Source organism: Salvia hispanica, chromosome 3 (genome assembly GCF_023119035.1).
Source record: "Salvia hispanica cultivar TCC Black 2014 chromosome 3, UniMelb_Shisp_WGS_1.0, whole genome shotgun sequence".
NCBI classification, from domain to species: Eukaryota; Viridiplantae; Streptophyta; class Magnoliopsida; order Lamiales; family Lamiaceae; genus Salvia; species Salvia hispanica.
Window position 1 is genome coordinate 7,774,508 of NC_062967.1, and position 16,373 is coordinate 7,790,880.

Genomic DNA, 16,373 nt, shown 5'->3' on the forward strand with positions numbered 1-16,373 from the left:
AATAAGTAGTTCAATGAACAGATGACTATACATGGTTTTCTCAGATCTGAATATGATGATTGCATCTATATTAAGAAAAAGGGGAATACTCCAATACCTCTTGCCAGGGGCGAATCTAGTAAGGTGGTAGGAGGGGCATTTGCCCCACCTCAAAATTTTTTCCCCATAGATATATTGTCTGTTTTAAAATTTATTTCTTTTAATTTTTCACTAAATGCCCCACCTCAAATTCTTAAATTTTCTTCATAGATAAATTTGTCCCCTTCCCTACAAATTCCTAGCTCCGCCCCTGCCTCTTGCTTTATGTAGATGATATGTTACTAGCTGGACCTTCATTGGTTGAGATACAAAAGATCAAAGCTGATTTACAGAGAAGTTTTGAAATGAAAGACTTGGGTGAAGCTAGAAAGATTCTGGGAATGAATATCTTGAGAGATAGGAGCAAGAAGCTACTGTGGCTATCTCAGTCAGATTACATTGAGAAAGTCTTTAAGAAATTCAATATGACAAATGCTAAAGCAGCTGCTACCCCTCTCTCACAAAATTTTAAACTGTCAAAGGAGCAGGCTCCAAGAACTGAGCAGGAAGCATTGGAGATGGAGTCAGTTCCTTACTCGAGCATTGTTGGGAGTATAATGTACACCATGATTTGTACGAGGCCAGACCTAGCCCATGCTATCTCAGTCACTAGTAGATACATGTCTGACCCGGATAAGGAGCACTGGAATGCGCTCAAGTGGATTCTCAGATATTTGAGAAACTCCAGCAATTGTGGTATCTTGTTTAAGGGAAGTGATAAGAAGTGTGAAGAAGCTGTTTTGGGATATTGTGATGTTGATTATGCTACTAATCTGGACAATAGAAAATGTAATATCCCAAAAATGACCCTAGACGGGATTTTCCATTCCGGCTTAGAAATAGTAGAATCAGACCTTACGACAAATAATTCTATATAAAAAAAATAGTGAAAATCATATATGGTTGGAAATGAAAGGGAATTAGAAGGTTTATAATCAGGATAAATAAAGTTTATGAATCAGGTTTTCGGCAATGGCGCTGATGCCGAGGGAGCTGAATAAATTTAAATTATAAGTGTCAGTTAATGAGTGTCATTGTGTCTTTCTAAATGAGTATTAAAAGTATAATATGAGTAATATTATGCAAGGAATTAGAATTTGATTGATGTTTGTATAAGAATTTATAGAAGGGCAAATTTGTAATTCGCATGAAATACACTACTCTAATGACTTGATCTAAGCATGGTGATTTTATTCCTACAAGTAATACCATAAGATGAGTTCTTTTTAGTTCTTAGAAGTATATAGAAAAGTCTAGAAATTTATCATATACATGGATATGGAGGATTATGCCAAATGGCAACATAATGTCCATGAATTAAAATAATAGTTGGAGGCACCTTTTAAGATCTAAATTGAAATTCTTCTCCCCTACTTCTTCATCAAGAAAATCGGCAACCCCTCTCCAAGACTCCATAGCCATTTTTCTTCACTAATTTTCAATTTACATTGACGATGTAATCGGATAATCGGGACATTCTTGAGGTAGGACTACCTTCTTATCCTAATTTTGTAGTATATAGATTGATATTTCATTTAGTTTGAAATGATTAAATTTCTGTCCTCATGATTTGAGTTATTAGAATGATTTAACCTTTGAATTATTGATGAATATATGATTTTGGATAGAGTAAGATATATTTTAATAAATTATTAGAAGCTATGGTAATCTTAGCATGTAATTTGAAAATATACCTTATGGATGGTTTTGGTAGTTTGAAGATCAAGCCTGATGAGATATATATAATTTAGGAGATGTTTGAATAAGAAGTGAAAAAGAGTTTGCTACAAGTTATAGAGATGTTTAAATCCTTGTTTTTCGGTCAACTGTTCCGAATTATTTGGCATGCGTAGGGAAGTGAAAATGTTTGTTTAACAATTTTTTAACTACTTTTAATGGGTCTTGTTGTCACCTGAACAATTTTGAGATTTTAGGAATTCATTTCAAATATATATAAATTGTTTAGAGAACATTGCCAGAAATAGATGATATCTCCTAGACCACTAAGAAGTTTTGAGGGAATCTTGTTGGAAACTAAACTAGACTTATTTGGGTAATGGAAAGTATTAGGCTAAGTCTTTGAACGTGTCCGGATGAATTTACCTCATCAATAAAAAGTCACTACAGTGAAGTGGTTAGATTAAAAGTTAAAGGAACAATAACAACTATAAAAATGGAATTATGTTGGTACTATTAACTTACATAATATATATTGTATGAGGTGATCACACTCATGCAGTTGGCGAAAAGTGAAGGCGTGAGACTAAGATAACTGTTATATGAAGACGCTTTGGGCTTTCGAGGTAGGATGTCCTATGTTAGAACTCAATTTCGTTAATTACGTGCATATTTTGTTAAATAAGATTTTTATTAATACTAGTAAATGTATGTTGATGTGACCATGTGTATTAAGTTTGAATGATGTGGGTTATACGTTCATGTTGTGATATAATTAGTAGATATATATGTGAATCTGTTGATTTTAAAGTGATAATAATTTGTTACATGTTTATGTGAGATTTGATGTATTGAGTGTGGTCCTATAGAATTTTGATGGGTAATAGTATGACATACGAAAATGTGTTTATGCATTGTGCTTGAATATGTTCATTGAGTATAATTGCTATGTCATGTGACAACAATTATTGCATTATATGTAATCACTTATCTTCTGGATAACTGAAGTGGGGATAGTTTGTTATCTGATTGGCTCTTATCTATCTGTCTGATATACATTGCTCTTGGGAGCATCTGACATAATTTGTTATGAGAGTTTCTGATATGATTGGCTCTTTTGGAGTGTCTGATACGATTTGTCGTCTACACCCTAAATGGGTGGTCCGTGCGGCGTCCTTTCAAGGGCAATAGCTGCGTCTGTATTTGCATCGGATTTGACCCGTGTACCGATGTCTGTTACTAAGCCAAATAAAGGAGTTGTATGTGTTGTACTATGCTATTGTGTGAAATCTCTATTATAATTAGGATATGTCTTGATATTTAGGGCATGACATAGAGTTATGTTATGTGTGTTTCTGTGGAGCTATGATATAAGTGTTGGAAATTTGATATTTTGCTAATATGATTTGACAATGTATATGAACTTATAAGTTTCAGAAGTCTAAATATGGGATGAGGATTCTGTAGCTGTAACGGGAATATAGATAAGTTTATTTACTAAGAATATTAATTTCTAATGAGGTAAAGATCATTAGATATCTACTTACGTAAATATGTTGGTTTATTATTTCTCAGTTCTGAATAATTTTGTTTTAGTATATGAATACTCTACTGGGCTTTCTAAGCACTTTTCCCTCCCTACAGGTTAAGCATAGATTTTGACATCAGAGTAGCGCAGTGGCTGCATCTTCAGCGAGTCTTTAGTCGTTTGAGAAAGTTTATAAAGTGTATCATGTTTGGTATGAAGCTTTGATAGTCCATTTTTGCTGTAATGTCCTAATATGAAAAATTTTCCGTAATGAATTTTTGTTTGAGTTTCCACAAATTCCAATTGATGACGTCATTATGCGGTGGATTTTTACCTATCGAGTAAGAGATGTTACACCAATTAATCGGGAACGGATAAAAAAAGGAAATTGGTGCCAATTAACGGGGGGACGGATGTAGAATTTTAATTCTTATGATCCTAACTACTCCTCTCGTCCTTGAAAAGTGTGAACTATTTTTTTATTGATCCGTCTCTAAAAAGTATGAACTTTTTTATTTTATAATAGTTAAACAATACATTACTACTACACGTCATATTATTTTCAACTTATACAATCACAACAGAGGCGGACCTACATAAAGCCTTGGGGTCCTATGGAACCCCCAACTTTTTTATCTTTGCCTATATATATACTCCCTCCGTCTTCGATTAAGAGTCACACTTTGATCGGACACGAGTTTTAAGAAATGTAAAGAAAAGTTGGTTGAAAAAGTACGTGAGAACCATATTTTTATATTGGTTTTATAATAAAATGTGAGTGAATTGAGTTAGTGGAATGAGAGACCTACTTACTATTTATGGTAAAAATGAAGTATGACTCTTAATCGGGGAAGGGGGGAGTATATATTAGATTCACAAAGGGTAAGTGTACACCTGCTCGTGCAAGTGGCTGAAATATAGGCCTTTCACTTGAGAGATTTGAGTTTGATGCGAGGGCCATAATTCATCCTCAATTTGTTATAACTTTTTTTTTTCATTTAGTTAACACTTCTCATTTTTTTCAAATAGTCAAGTTATTAATTTTAAAATATACTACTCGATTTGCAATAATTTTTTAATTTTTTTTATTTTGTTAACCCTTTCCATTTTTTCAACTACTTTTAATAATCATATGTGTATCTAGTTATTGTCACACTTTTATTATTTGTCATTCACTATAATCTATATATGTCACAACTTCCTTATCACTTATGCAACAACTACTTGCGGTGATATCAAAAAATACTCTGCAACTATTAAAGTAATTTGGACCCCCCAGTTGCAAAATCCTGTGTCAGCCACTGAATCACAATACACTAATCCACTCTCAACTAAAATTACTTAAATCATTCTTTATCTATCGTTTACATTATTAATGGAGTACTATAATTAAAATTTGTGCCTCATACTTTTGTTGGACACAGATTGGGAAGGAGATCCTTTGTTGTGTTAAAAAACACAGTAGGCCTTGCAGTGCTCAGAACGCAACAAAACCCAAATAAGATGCAACTTCAAATCCTTCCGTTTCTTTTCATTTGATATGTTATATATTATTATTAAAAAACTAATTTAATAATAAAATATATTCACATCAATTGAAAAGGAACAAAAAAGGAACAAAAGGATTTTTACTACGTTTCATTTGATTTTTGCTGCATTTTGAGCATTGCAGGGTCTGCTGTATTTTTTTAACATAGCGGAGGATCCCTTCCCCAAAGAGTGTATATCTAAGGTTTTTTTTTTTTTGAGTAAAAGTCAATTTTGATGCTTAACATATGACTAAAATATGAATTTAGTCTAAAATATTCACTTTTGAAAAATAGGTCCATAACAAATAAAATTATTATTGGAGTGGTCCTTTTTGGACGATTCCGTCAAAAACTAGTCCCTTCGGGGACAACCGATAAAATTGGAACGATACACAGAAAATTAGCATGGCCCCTGCGCAAGGATGACACGCATAAATCGAGAAATGGTTCGTTAAAAAACTAACGGTCATGCCATTGTGCAATTAGCGTTGACTGTTAGTTTTTTTACGGAACCATAAAAAAATAGGTTTACTTCGCCGATATTTTCATTTGTTATAAACCTATTTTTCAAAATGTGTATATTTTAGAATAAATTCATATTTTGATGGTATATTTTAGGACTAAAATTGATAATTTTACTCTTTATGGTGGTTAGTTTTTTTTTCACAGGTGATGTTACCGTACTTCACTTCAAGAATTCCCAGTCTCATAGTATCAGATTATGGGAAAAAAGGGGCAGAAGCGAAGGAAAAGTTTCCAAGCAACAGCGAATTGCGGCGGGCCGGCAAACGTCGTCGTCTGCTCCTGGTATGCCTCGAGAATTGGAATTTTCCCCAATTCAATTCAGTCAACTCGTGTGATATGCGTGCATGCGAACTACCGATTCACTCAATCTAAACTACCGATTGATTGTTTTTCTAAAATCACTTAAATCCCTAGATAAGAAGGCGGCGCGGTGGTCTTATGCAACTTCACGGATAGACCCTTGGTTCTGAGCTTGTCGGCATGGGTCTCCCTGAAGTTGCTGAATTTGCTCGCAACTTCGCTGTGATGGTCAGAGTTCAAGGCCCCGTGAGTTTCTCAATCCATTCTTCACACACATATCTCTGTGTATTATATCCATTTTTCATTCAATCTTTCATTGAAGTCAACGCTTTTGATATTGAGATTCGGCCTTTTGTTGTTTCCAAGTTTTGTTAATTTCTTATTTTTTGCTCAAAACTGATTGATTTTTGTTATCATAATATTTTTTTGTTCCTTGGTTCTTCTCAGGACCCGAAGGGTCTGAAGATGCGAAATCATGCTTTCCACCAGTATAAGTAAGTTCCAAGTCTCATCATATTAATGCCACATAACTTGTTATTGTGTGGAATTGTTTGATTGACTTGTATCATAAATGCTTGATGTAGAGTTAGATATATATAAATTAATTCAAGTAATATCTGTTGTGTTTCTGTGGACTTGTAAATTGAAATTTGAAGCAAAATTTTCTGTTTCCGTAGTTCTGGCAAAACTATGCTATCAGCTTCAGGAATGGTTTTTCCAGCATCCAGTAACTTGGAATTGTCAGAGAGCGTCTTGGTCGTGACAGCTGCATCTGTGGTGGAACCATTTGTATCTCAGTCATACCAGGAAAGCAGTTCAGAGGTTTGATATTTTCACATATATATGTGCAGAAATTATGGTATATCAAAATTTTCAACTAGTGTCTTGGTCATTCAGTTATCTGACAGTTATTTTTCAATTTTGTAGAAGAAGCCTCGTTTGATACCAGGTGTTCAGATTGATATACTAATGGAGGTGCACAACTTTGTACTAGAGATATAATTTTCGAGCCAATCATTGGATGATAGTGTAATTTTGGCTGACATAGTTGTATGGGTTTTTTGATGATCAGGCAAAGTCTATGGTAGATGGAAATGTCGAGTCTTTACCTTGGCGTCCAGCTCAACTACTAAAGATGGTACACAATTATCTAGGACACTTGTTGTTAAATATTCTGAAGGCCTTAGGAACAATAAGTTACTAAGGTGTTCAATATATAAGCTTTTAGTAGTACAACAAGTTGTGTGCACAAGTCATTCTTCAAGGATGCTACTTTTTTTCAGACTTTTCATGCTCAATAACTAGTGCTTAATTTTATCTAAATATTCGTCAACAAGAATTCCTGACAATAGTGGTACATATTCCTCTGAAGCTTGACATTCCACATACATCTGCTGCTGTCCAATCTCTAATTGAAGCTTCTTGCGGTTCACTGGAACATAGTTGGGAAGTTGGTTGGTCTCTAGCCTCTCATAGCCGTCCTCAACATATTGACAGCTCCCATGAACAGGTAATTTCTTCACCTTTGTGTTAACATATAGTAGTAAGTTTTTGATAAAAGCCAACATGGACAGTGATCTCCTGAAATTGTTTTTGAGACAAGAAATTGATGGATCATAACTTCACTTTCATATTGTTTACAATTCTCATTTCAAGTTGAGCTCTGGCTTTTTGCTGCAAACCATGTAGCTTATGAAATGCATAATAGATTCTATACATTGACTTCTGCTGCAACAATAATGAAGCTCCCATAAACATCCATATCCACTCCATTGTCATGGGCAGGTAGGACTCTAACCTAAGCAAGTATAAAACCTGCAGTTGGAAACCTTTCTGGATGCTAGATTGCTAGTTATTCCAATTATTTGCCATTTTTTCCACTGGTGTAGCCACTGACACTGGCCTAATCAATGCATTTGAGGGTCTAGTTTTATGAAGCTAGTTATAATGCTTGATTAACACTGCAAGCTCCCACAAGATGAGCATCTTGCCTCACGAGACCTTTATGCCTGTGGGCTTCAAGTCCATCCTTTTCTGTCATGCTTAGATTGACTATTCTGAAAGTTTTTGACAATGTCACTGTCTTTGAATTTCTGGACCTTAAAAAATGAAAGATTGGCGTGCTTGTCTGGGAAAACATATTGATATTTGACATTATAGATGGTGTATTATGTAACAGGAACTATCAACTGCTGATTTCAGGTTGAGCAATCACCCTTCCAGAATCATTTGCCCATTGGGAGTATGGGATCAAGCAGTCCTAATCTCTTGGGGCAATCAGCTACAAGAATTGCCCTGCTAGAAGTTCCCTCCAAATTTTCTGCAGCTGTATGATTTTTATTCTAGTACTGTCATATTAATATTGCATGCCCAGTACAAATGCTAAGTGGTCATTTTGCACCATCGTATCATTGAAAACCATTTCCTAGCTCTGATTGTAAAGGTCTTGATATGTTTTTTCCAGAATTCCCTGAAGGTGCTGAGATCTATTCCAAAGAGAGGCGGTCTTCTTCTGGCGATGGGATCTCCTTTTGGCATATTATCCCCTCTACATTTCTTTAACAAGTAATTTATTGCTTCTTCTTTATACTTGCTCCATGATTGTGCTTTGTCTTTCCATGCCATTCTATTAATTCATACCTGCATGGAGTGGCAACTTAAAGAATGATTTTTCCTGCACAATTGTTGCCGTATTATGTCTGTGAAACGGTTCTGTTTGTTGGATGTATGATAGTACAATGTGTAGACAACCTTCAGCTTTAGGGTTAGTAATTGATAGTGTACACTTTGAATCTCAACTCTCAAGTGATTGAGTGCTGGATTGCTATAACTTATAAATATAATCTCTGCGTGCAGTATTTCAGTTGGGTCAATTGGCAACAGCTACCCACCCAGTTCTTCAACAAGTTCTTTATTGATGGCTGATATTAGATGTCTTCCTGGTGTGAGCAAAAAGCTCGTCAAAGTTGTTCTTTGATTCTTGTATTTTTCTGATTCTCATAGCATTAACCTTGAATATCTCAGGAATGGAAGGTAGCCCAGTTTTCAGTGAACAAGCGCAATTGGTTGGTCTTCTGACGAGACCACTGCGGCAAAAGATTAGCGGCACTGAAGTTCAGGTGTGCAGGATGATCTCTCTTCCCTTGTTTATGCAGAACTTGTATTGGTCAGTCTTAGGGGAAGATTCCATTTTTAGGACGTGCCTTGTACAGGATAAGATTTAGGGGATGTTTGGCAACAACTTATAAGATTTTTCAAGATCTTATAAGTTGTAAGATCTCAAGAGCTTATAAGTTGTCAAAGTGTGTGGATAGTTGAACTCACAAGCTAGAGAGAAAAAGTCCTAATTATAGAGAGAAAATCCTAATTAGAGAGAAAATCAAAGATATATGAAATTGGATAGGTATATGTTTGTAATAACAAAACAACGTAAGCTGGGTCTAAGAACTTATACTTAGGGGGTGTTTTGTAAAGTAAATGTTGCTTATAAGATTCATGCAAAAATAAGTTGGGGTTGAGGAACTATCTTTTGGAGAGATTATAAGCTATTTGAGCTTACTTTTACAGCTTATAAGTGGTTTTGGAGCTTAGTTTGCCAAACACTTTCCAAGAGCTTATAAGCTCCTCAAACAACTTAGTTGTTTGAGGAGCTTATAGGCTCGGCCAAACATCCTCTTAATTAGAATGGACCATGTCTATCGTTTGAATACTGTAACTATTTCTCTATATGTCTGTGGTTGACACTTGACAGATGGTGATTCCATGGGAAGCCATTGCCTCTGCATGCAGTGAGTTGCTGCTACAAAAGCCTCATAGTGCCTCAGACAGAGTCAATGTTGTTGAAACTTTAATACCCAAAGACTATGACCTTCCTAATCATTCTCATGCGCCGAGTCCATTTGGTTCTCGGACTTTGTCTCCAGTTGAAAAGGCTATGTCTTCGATTTGTCTTATCACCACTGATGATGGATCATGGGCATCTGGTGTTTTGCTCAATAAACAAGGTCTCGTACTTACAAACGCTCATCTCCTTGAGCCATGGAGATTTGGAAAAGCAGCTTTGACTAGTGACAGAAAGGAGAGGAGATCGGAAGTTTCTATTATTCCAAATGTTCATACGAGGCTTGAGACAATTAATATTGAAAAATCAAGTCAGAATCTGCTTGCTACAAATCTAAAAGCAGCAGACATTTCTTTGAAAAATGACGATGGACTTTCTCGATTCAGCTTGCCCAAAATAAATCACAGAAATATACGCGTGCGCTTAGACTTTATGGATCCCTGGATTTGGACTGATGCTACGATAGTCTATGTCTCCAAAGGCCCCTTAGATGTTGCACTACTGCAGCTTGAGATAGCTCCTGATCAGCTTTGTCCCATTTCCTTGGATGTTGATTGCCCCTCATCTGGATCGGAGGCATTTGTCATTGGGCATGGATTGTTTGGGCCTCGTTGCGGTGATATTTCTTCCCCACCTGTGCTTTCCTATTAACTATCTGACTGATGGTTATACAAAACTATACCTCATATTTGTTTCGATATCTTTGGCCTTGTTTTTCTAAGTGAATATATTGGATGTTTATGTGGAGAAAGTGAATTTTATGTTGGCACATTAAAGGCTCCTGTGGCTAGTTTTATGTGCTAGATCATTAATCTATTTATTCAAATTTGTTGCTGGCTACGTTAGCTCTGTTAGCCTTCCTCAGTCCTCAATGAGGAGAAAAAGCTCATTGTGCGGGGCACCTGGCACCTGTTAACTTTTTATGCCTTGGTTAAGAAAAGGGCTACCCACTTATTTACAAGGTGAACAGCTTGACTTACAGCACAGCATGTTCATCACCACCAGTATGGCCGGTGCATCGTCAGCTGTGGGCTTGCCTGCTAAAATTTCATAGCCCAACAGGCTATAACGAGAATTTCCTATTCCATTTTCTGGATTAAGACAATTTGTTTTTCCTATTCATTAACTGTACTGCCAATCTTCTGCGTTGAGTTATTAGCCCAGCCCCAGCAGTACATTTAGAAGTACATTATGTAGCAAGTAAATAGTCATTATAGTATTTGGTGCTGTATTTTTTTCTTCTCAGTGTCACTTCTACATCCTGTTACCCTCAGTTAAGGTTTGGTAATTTTGAAAAAATTCAGATTTCCTTCCATCTGCTTGCGTTGGTGTGATAGCTAAAGTAATTGAAGCTGCTAGATCTCCAGAGACCAGATCCGGTAAACTGAACTCATGTGAGCGATTCCCGGCCATGCTTGAAACAACTGCAGCAGTCCATCCTGGCAGTAGTGGTGGTGCTGTTGTCAACTCAAATGGTTGCATGATTGGTCTCGTCACAAGGTATGTGTTCTTCATGGACAACTAACATGTCAATGGGACACTTTTTCTCCAGCTAACAAGCTATGTTTATGACTTGCCAGAAGATCCAGAATATGTCTCTTTCTTCTTTTCGTTTTCTCTTGAGATATGAAGTTTAAATCATTTTACAATTGCTACTGCATGTGACTACTGTCAATATTTGTTGAATAGAAGTTGGTTTTAAGTCTGTATTGTCCTCATAATACTTTTATTCCTCCCCCCTTCTCTGATCTTTTTTTTTATCTTTGCTTACGTAGTTGTTTGTATCTTGGATCGTTGACCCTAAATTTTGTTACTTATTTCTTTGCTAGCAATGCCAAGCATGGTGGAGGAACTGTCATACCACATTTGAACTTCAGCATCCCATGTGCAGCGCTAAAGCCCATCTTGAAGTTCGCTGAAGGTTATTTTTTTTAATTTGCATTTGGTACCAATTTGCATTCTTCATTCTATTTAAAAAACCAGCAATGGTAAAATGTGATGAACAACACAAACCAATCAGTAGATATTGAAGAAAATTTGCTAGGGCGATCCTACTTGCTGTACTCAATCTCTATCAAAGGCTATTCTTTCCTGGATCATCTTTTGTGCTTCTTGTTAACAATGAGGTTAAGAATTAAATTTGATGAGAACCCATACTTCCTCTTTTCCAGATATGCAGAATTTTGCGGTTTTAGAAGAACTTGACAAGCCTAACGAGCACCTTTCGTCTATATGGGCGTTGATGCCACCTGTATATCCCAAGCCAGAGCCCATACCCGATATACTGAAATTCCCTGCTGAAGACAAAGGTAAAGGTATAAAGGGTTCTCGTTTTGCCAAATTTATAGCTGACAGAAACAAGTTGCTGAAGACGACAGCACAGCACAGGGTACCTACTGACCTTATACCAAGTAAGCTGTAATCGTCCAATGACTCTTCTTCAGCGAATGAAAGATGTTATACACTCCCATCGAAACAATAAATATTGCCAAATATTTGGAAACTTTATTTGTTGTAATTGATAAATATATGGTTAAGTTTGTCATCGGTTGTGGTGATCATACTTACTGGGATTAGTACCCGTATGTGGCAATGTTGATCCATTTAGATGATTGATGTAACAGTTATAGTCATATGTTGTACTTCATCCAAAGAAAGATTTTGAGGTCTCTATATATAGCTAAGCATGCTTCACTTGAACCATTTTTGAGGTCTCTGGAGAGAAAAGATTGCCTTCTCCAGTGGTTACTAATCAACGGCTCATCATACTTGAATGAGATCAACGGGTTGAGATCCCGGGAGATGGTCACGACCTTAATAACATGAGAAGAGACATTGGTCTGAAGTCACTGTACCAAAGAGAAGAACCTCAAACTAACTAGAACCCAAAGAGAAATTGTACTAGACTGATCCCAAATTAACGCCTCCATCGCACCGTACCAGAGAGAAGAGACGACAGCCATGGAGAACTAACACTACCGCAGTACTCATCGTGTTTCTCCAGTCAAAGCGACGAAGAAAGGAAAAGCACATGGGGGAATGAGAATGAATGAGGGTACTACAGTCGACTAGAGTTACACCGGATTCTTAAAACGAGTCATATATACAATAGCATGATATTGTTGTGATTTCATATCCGGTAGAAAGAATACCTTTTTCTGCAAATAAATCTAAATTTAAAAATCGTATCGTATCATCGTGGATTCGAACTCAAAACCTTTTAAGTCTCACAAAAGTATAAATCTTATTGATATCAGTTCTAGCAAAAGCGTGCTAACCAAAGTATAAATCTTATTGATATCAGTTCGAGCAAAAGCGTGCTAACCGTTCATAATCAGGGCACGAACACAATTCCACTAAAGGGCGCTTACCGTCTTTCTCAGCTGCCGACCTATCTCCGCCGCCGCCGGAGTTTTATCAACCGTGAGAATTTGATTGCAGTTAGTACAATCAAAAAGATGATACTGCCCAATGCGGTTTCTCATAGATTATTCACGGGATTTTGAGTTTCTGGAGTGAGAGAGTGTTCATATAAGAGAAAACAGAAATGGGGGAGAATGCGGGTTTTATGTCGGGTTACAAGGAGTATTTTGCCGGTATGCTGGCCGGAGTTTCCACTGTCATTGTTGGTCATCCATTCGATACTGTCAAGGTCCCTCTCTCCCTCACGCACACGCACATTCCTTAATCGTTTGAGATTGCTTTCTGGCCCAATTTCTGATGACTTGCTGGTTGTGAACTGATCCTTTAGTAATTTTGTTTAGTAGAGAGATTAGATAATATCTAAGCTGATTGAAATAGGTTTGAATATACTTGGTTTGCTGAGGATTGATCTCTTTGAACGAGTTAGCATTTAAAATATACACAGTTGATCTTTGTATTCAACCTGCATAAATACAAATGACAATCAGAGTTCGAAATTTAGGAGTTCGATTATTTGCAATGGACTGAAATGCACATTCTTGCTGCCGTTAGTTCACATTTGGATTTTTTTCACTGGCCTTGTAGTCCGTCATAGATTAATTCAGGATAAATCCTCACATTATTGGTTTTTGGTGTAACTTGACCAATAGCCTACAATCATTATCCTGAAATTGTACTTCCTATCAAGTGTTCGTATCAGTAGTGTTTCTGATAAATACAACACAGCCAGCCAATTCTTTTAAGCAATTTATGCCGAAAATAATCACAGAAACTGTCTTAGTTGTGAATTAAATTAACATGCCTTTCTGGCTACCTTTTATGAGTGATGGAGGTACTTAATGAATTGCACAAGCACCACTGTTATTTAGGAGAACTTGAGGGTAGTCCATCACTTGGTATCTATTTTTTTTTGTCCTTGTTGATCTGTATTAGCAGGTGAAGCTGCAAAAACATAATACTGAAGCTAATGGGATCAAGTACAAGAATGGTTTGCACTGTACTACAAGAATATTGAAGACGGAAGGAGTATGCCTCTTGAATCCCTGTGAGACCTTTATTTTTTATTCACACATTTCAAAGTTATTAACTTATTTTTGAGTTGGCTGCTATGTGGCTGAAGAGTCTCTTTATTTTTCTAGTATTGATTCCCCTATTTTACTGTCTATGATGGTCACCGGAGTTATCTCAAGCAATAATGTTAGTCCACCCAATAAAAATTCTTAGTGCACCCTGTTGTTATCATAATTCCACAAATCCATTTCATTGCTTCAACTTCACTGCTTCGTATGCCATGGTCTCATATCATGTTCTAGGTGATTCATGGGTTTGATGCAAGTTGTCTAGGTTAGTATTTGCTTCTTTTTTGTATGGCCAACTCTTTCTATTTTGACAGGTGAAAGGGCTCTATCGTGGCGCAACGTCTTCTTTTGTGGGAATGGCCTTTGAAAGTTCACTAGCCTTTGGAATATATTCCCAGACAAAACACTTTCTTCAGGTTTGTTATGCTAATATATGTTGAATCTTACAGACATCACCACCACCATTCATGCTTTAGAGTGCTCTGATGCTTAATTGCTGATGATGCTGAAAAGTAGCTAAGCTACAACTTTACAGGTTGCTTATATGATTACTCTCTCCCATATTTCATATTTATTTTTGGGGTACCTTTGAAGGGAACAACACAAAGTGGAAAGCCACAGCTTCTTTCCATAATTCCTTCAGGAGCTTTTGCTGGAGGTGTTGTTAGCTTTATACTCTGCCCATCCGAGCTGGTAAAGGTAAGTGAAATTCAGGAGCTTGACATTTCTTTATGAGATGGTCACATCATTGGTGTGATTGTGGGATTTTCAGTGTAGAATGCAAGTTCAAGGCGCTGATTCTTTCCTTCAAAGTACAAGTCGGTACAGCAGTCCGATCGATTGTGCCCTTAAAACTGTAAAAAGCGAAGGGGTGAGAAACATGATACTCAGTTGATATAATACAGTGAATTACTTTCTAGCTGAGATAATTTCACCTCAGCTTACAGGCATTTTCCGTGGAGGAGGTGCCACGTTTCTTAGAGAATGTATTGGAAATGCTGTCTTCTTTAGCACCTATGAGTACATGAGCTATTACATGCATAAACCACTCAGGGATGCCTCCTCTGATCTAACCCATGTGATTGATGTGGGAGTTGGAATTTTTAGTGGCGGGCTTGGTGGGATAGCCGTAAGTGTTCCAATTAATTGCTCTTTCTGAATATGTTAATCTGCACCAATTTTACTTCTAACTTCTTTAATCATTTCTGCAAATGTTAGTGTTGGTCTGCTGTTCTACCATTAGATGTTGCAAAGACCATAATCCAAACTTCAGCGGACAAAAACCATACAAGAAATCCAGTCCAGGTTCTTGAATTGGTATGCAAGTTATTATAGTTATGCAACAAGGTTCTGTTTCAGGTCTGCCGTACATTAGCAATAAATGTGTAATTCTTTCTCACTGATAGATTTATCGGAGATCTGGAATCAGAGGATGCTATACAGGACTTGGTCCTACAATAGTTAGAGCCTTTCCCGCTAATGCTGCTGCTATTGTCACATGGGAACTGGCTATGAAAATTCTGGGGATCAAGCATGATTAAGCCTGGTGTGCCTTCTGAGGTCATAATTGCTGATTAAATTTCTGGTTACTCTAAAAGAGATGGTGCTACTCTTTTATCGGTGCTAAGTGTGATTCCACCAAGATTACTCCCAGTATTGCTCAATAGTCTCAAAGTCATCTGATAATTTACATACAAAATTTATTATGGTCCAATCATACTCGGGTTATCAATGATTGAAGCTTGATTTGATGTATTGGATTGTTTGACATATTTTGGTTGGATCAGTTTGTACTAGAAAGGACTAAGCATATATCATGGACAAATGCATATGAAATTCTGTTCTGGATGTGTTCAATTCAAAGTATTATTTTCTTTTTATTCTTTCATATTGCAGACTCTAAATTTTGATAGATCAGATGGTCTTTTAAAATCTGTTTTAACTGAAAAATTGTTGGTTGGACTATGGAGTTGCTCTCATAATCTTATTTATACTTTGCCTTTTCAAGATAGGGATTTTCGTAACAAATCTCCGTGTTTCAATTAACTTCTCTAAATGTTAATGTTTTTGGTTGTCTTGGAAGTACGAACTCTACGCTTGTCCATGTTATGACATACATGAATCAGACATTCTAAACATTTGTATAAAATGTGTTCTTCAGTTGATAACATATGGATTCGATAGTCAAAGCACACAGGTGCTACTTTGTCAAATTCCTGGACATTAATTTTGTGCAAGCTACACTTTTTCATGTGTTATATATGAGATTTTCTATAAGGCTTAAAGGCACGGACATTGAAAAAGGTATAATGTGTTTCAGCCATTTTCATGGATAATTGCAACTGAGGTTGGCCTATGGAGGCCTTTTTGGCAGGAACCCAGTCCTTGACTCA

The 16,373-nt window shown here is 36.6% G+C and overlaps 2 protein-coding genes, 1 long non-coding RNA gene and 1 other non-coding gene across 5 annotated transcripts; all 4 read left to right on the top strand.

Annotated features, from left to right (window-relative positions):
* Positions 1 to 1,440: 1,440 nt before the first annotated feature.
* LOC125216064 lies at positions 1,441 to 3,433 on the top strand. Of its 2 annotated transcripts, none has more exons than XR_007175347.1 (3): positions 1,441 to 1,562; positions 2,318 to 2,381; positions 3,400 to 3,433. It is a non-coding gene; the product is annotated as an uncharacterized LOC125216064 (long non-coding RNA). The 2 variants fall into 2 exon arrangements; XR_007175346.1 differs by lacking the exon at positions 3,400 to 3,433 and adding an exon at positions 2,764 to 2,838.
* A 1,734-nt stretch (positions 3,434 to 5,167) lies between these two features.
* On the top strand, positions 5,168 to 5,270 carry LOC125217309. Its single transcript, XR_007175721.1, has one exon. It is a non-coding gene; the product is annotated as a U6 spliceosomal RNA (small nuclear RNA).
* Positions 5,271 to 5,486: 216 nt separating this feature from the next.
* On the top strand, positions 5,487 to 12,178 carry LOC125211488 (glyoxysomal processing protease, glyoxysomal). Its single transcript, XM_048111315.1, has 15 exons — positions 5,487 to 5,619; positions 5,752 to 5,883; positions 6,085 to 6,131; positions 6,315 to 6,459; positions 6,565 to 6,612; positions 6,710 to 6,775; positions 7,010 to 7,147; positions 7,840 to 7,965; positions 8,102 to 8,202; positions 8,494 to 8,579; positions 8,662 to 8,756; positions 9,389 to 10,094; positions 10,783 to 10,978; positions 11,308 to 11,399; positions 11,650 to 12,178. Exons 2-15 carry the CDS (start codon positions 5,818 to 5,820, stop codon positions 11,898 to 11,900), a joined length of 2,163 nt encoding a protein of 720 aa, XP_047967272.1. The 5' UTR covers positions 5,487 to 5,619; positions 5,752 to 5,817; the 3' UTR covers positions 11,901 to 12,178.
* Positions 12,179 to 12,763: 585 nt separating this feature from the next.
* On the top strand, positions 12,764 to 15,868 carry LOC125211489 (mitochondrial arginine transporter BAC1). Its single transcript, XM_048111316.1, has 8 exons — positions 12,764 to 13,130; positions 13,838 to 13,927; positions 14,295 to 14,396; positions 14,575 to 14,679; positions 14,753 to 14,851; positions 14,921 to 15,109; positions 15,199 to 15,297; positions 15,387 to 15,868. The coding sequence occupies exons 1-8, from the start codon at positions 13,026 to 13,028 to the stop codon at positions 15,519 to 15,521; spliced, it is 924 nt and encodes a 307-aa protein (XP_047967273.1). The 5' UTR covers positions 12,764 to 13,025; the 3' UTR covers positions 15,522 to 15,868.
* The last annotated feature ends 505 nt before the right edge of the window (positions 15,869 to 16,373 follow it).

What these genes read in the sequence shown, in the direction of transcription:
- LOC125211488 (XM_048111315.1), top strand. Translation starts at nt 5,818, where the DNA reads ATGGGTCTCCCTGAAGTTGCTGAATTTGCTCGCAACTTCGCTGTGATG. An exon ending in ATTGTTTGGGCCTCGTTGCG is followed by an intron (nt 10,095 to 10,782) that starts GTGATATTTCTT and finishes GAAAAAATTCAG; the next exon opens with ATTTCCTTCCATCTGCTTGC. An exon ending in ATGATTGGTCTCGTCACAAG is followed by an intron (nt 10,979 to 11,307) that starts GTATGTGTTCTT and finishes TTTCTTTGCTAG; the next exon opens with CAATGCCAAGCATGGTGGAG.
- LOC125211489 (XM_048111316.1), top strand. Translation starts at nt 13,026, where the DNA reads ATGGGGGAGAATGCGGGTTTTATGTCGGGTTACAAGGAGTATTTTGCC. An exon ending in ATCCATTCGATACTGTCAAG is followed by an intron (nt 13,131 to 13,837) that starts GTCCCTCTCTCC and finishes CTGTATTAGCAG; the next exon opens with GTGAAGCTGCAAAAACATAA. An exon ending in GCGGGCTTGGTGGGATAGCC is followed by an intron (nt 15,110 to 15,198) that starts GTAAGTGTTCCA and finishes TGCAAATGTTAG; the next exon opens with TGTTGGTCTGCTGTTCTACC.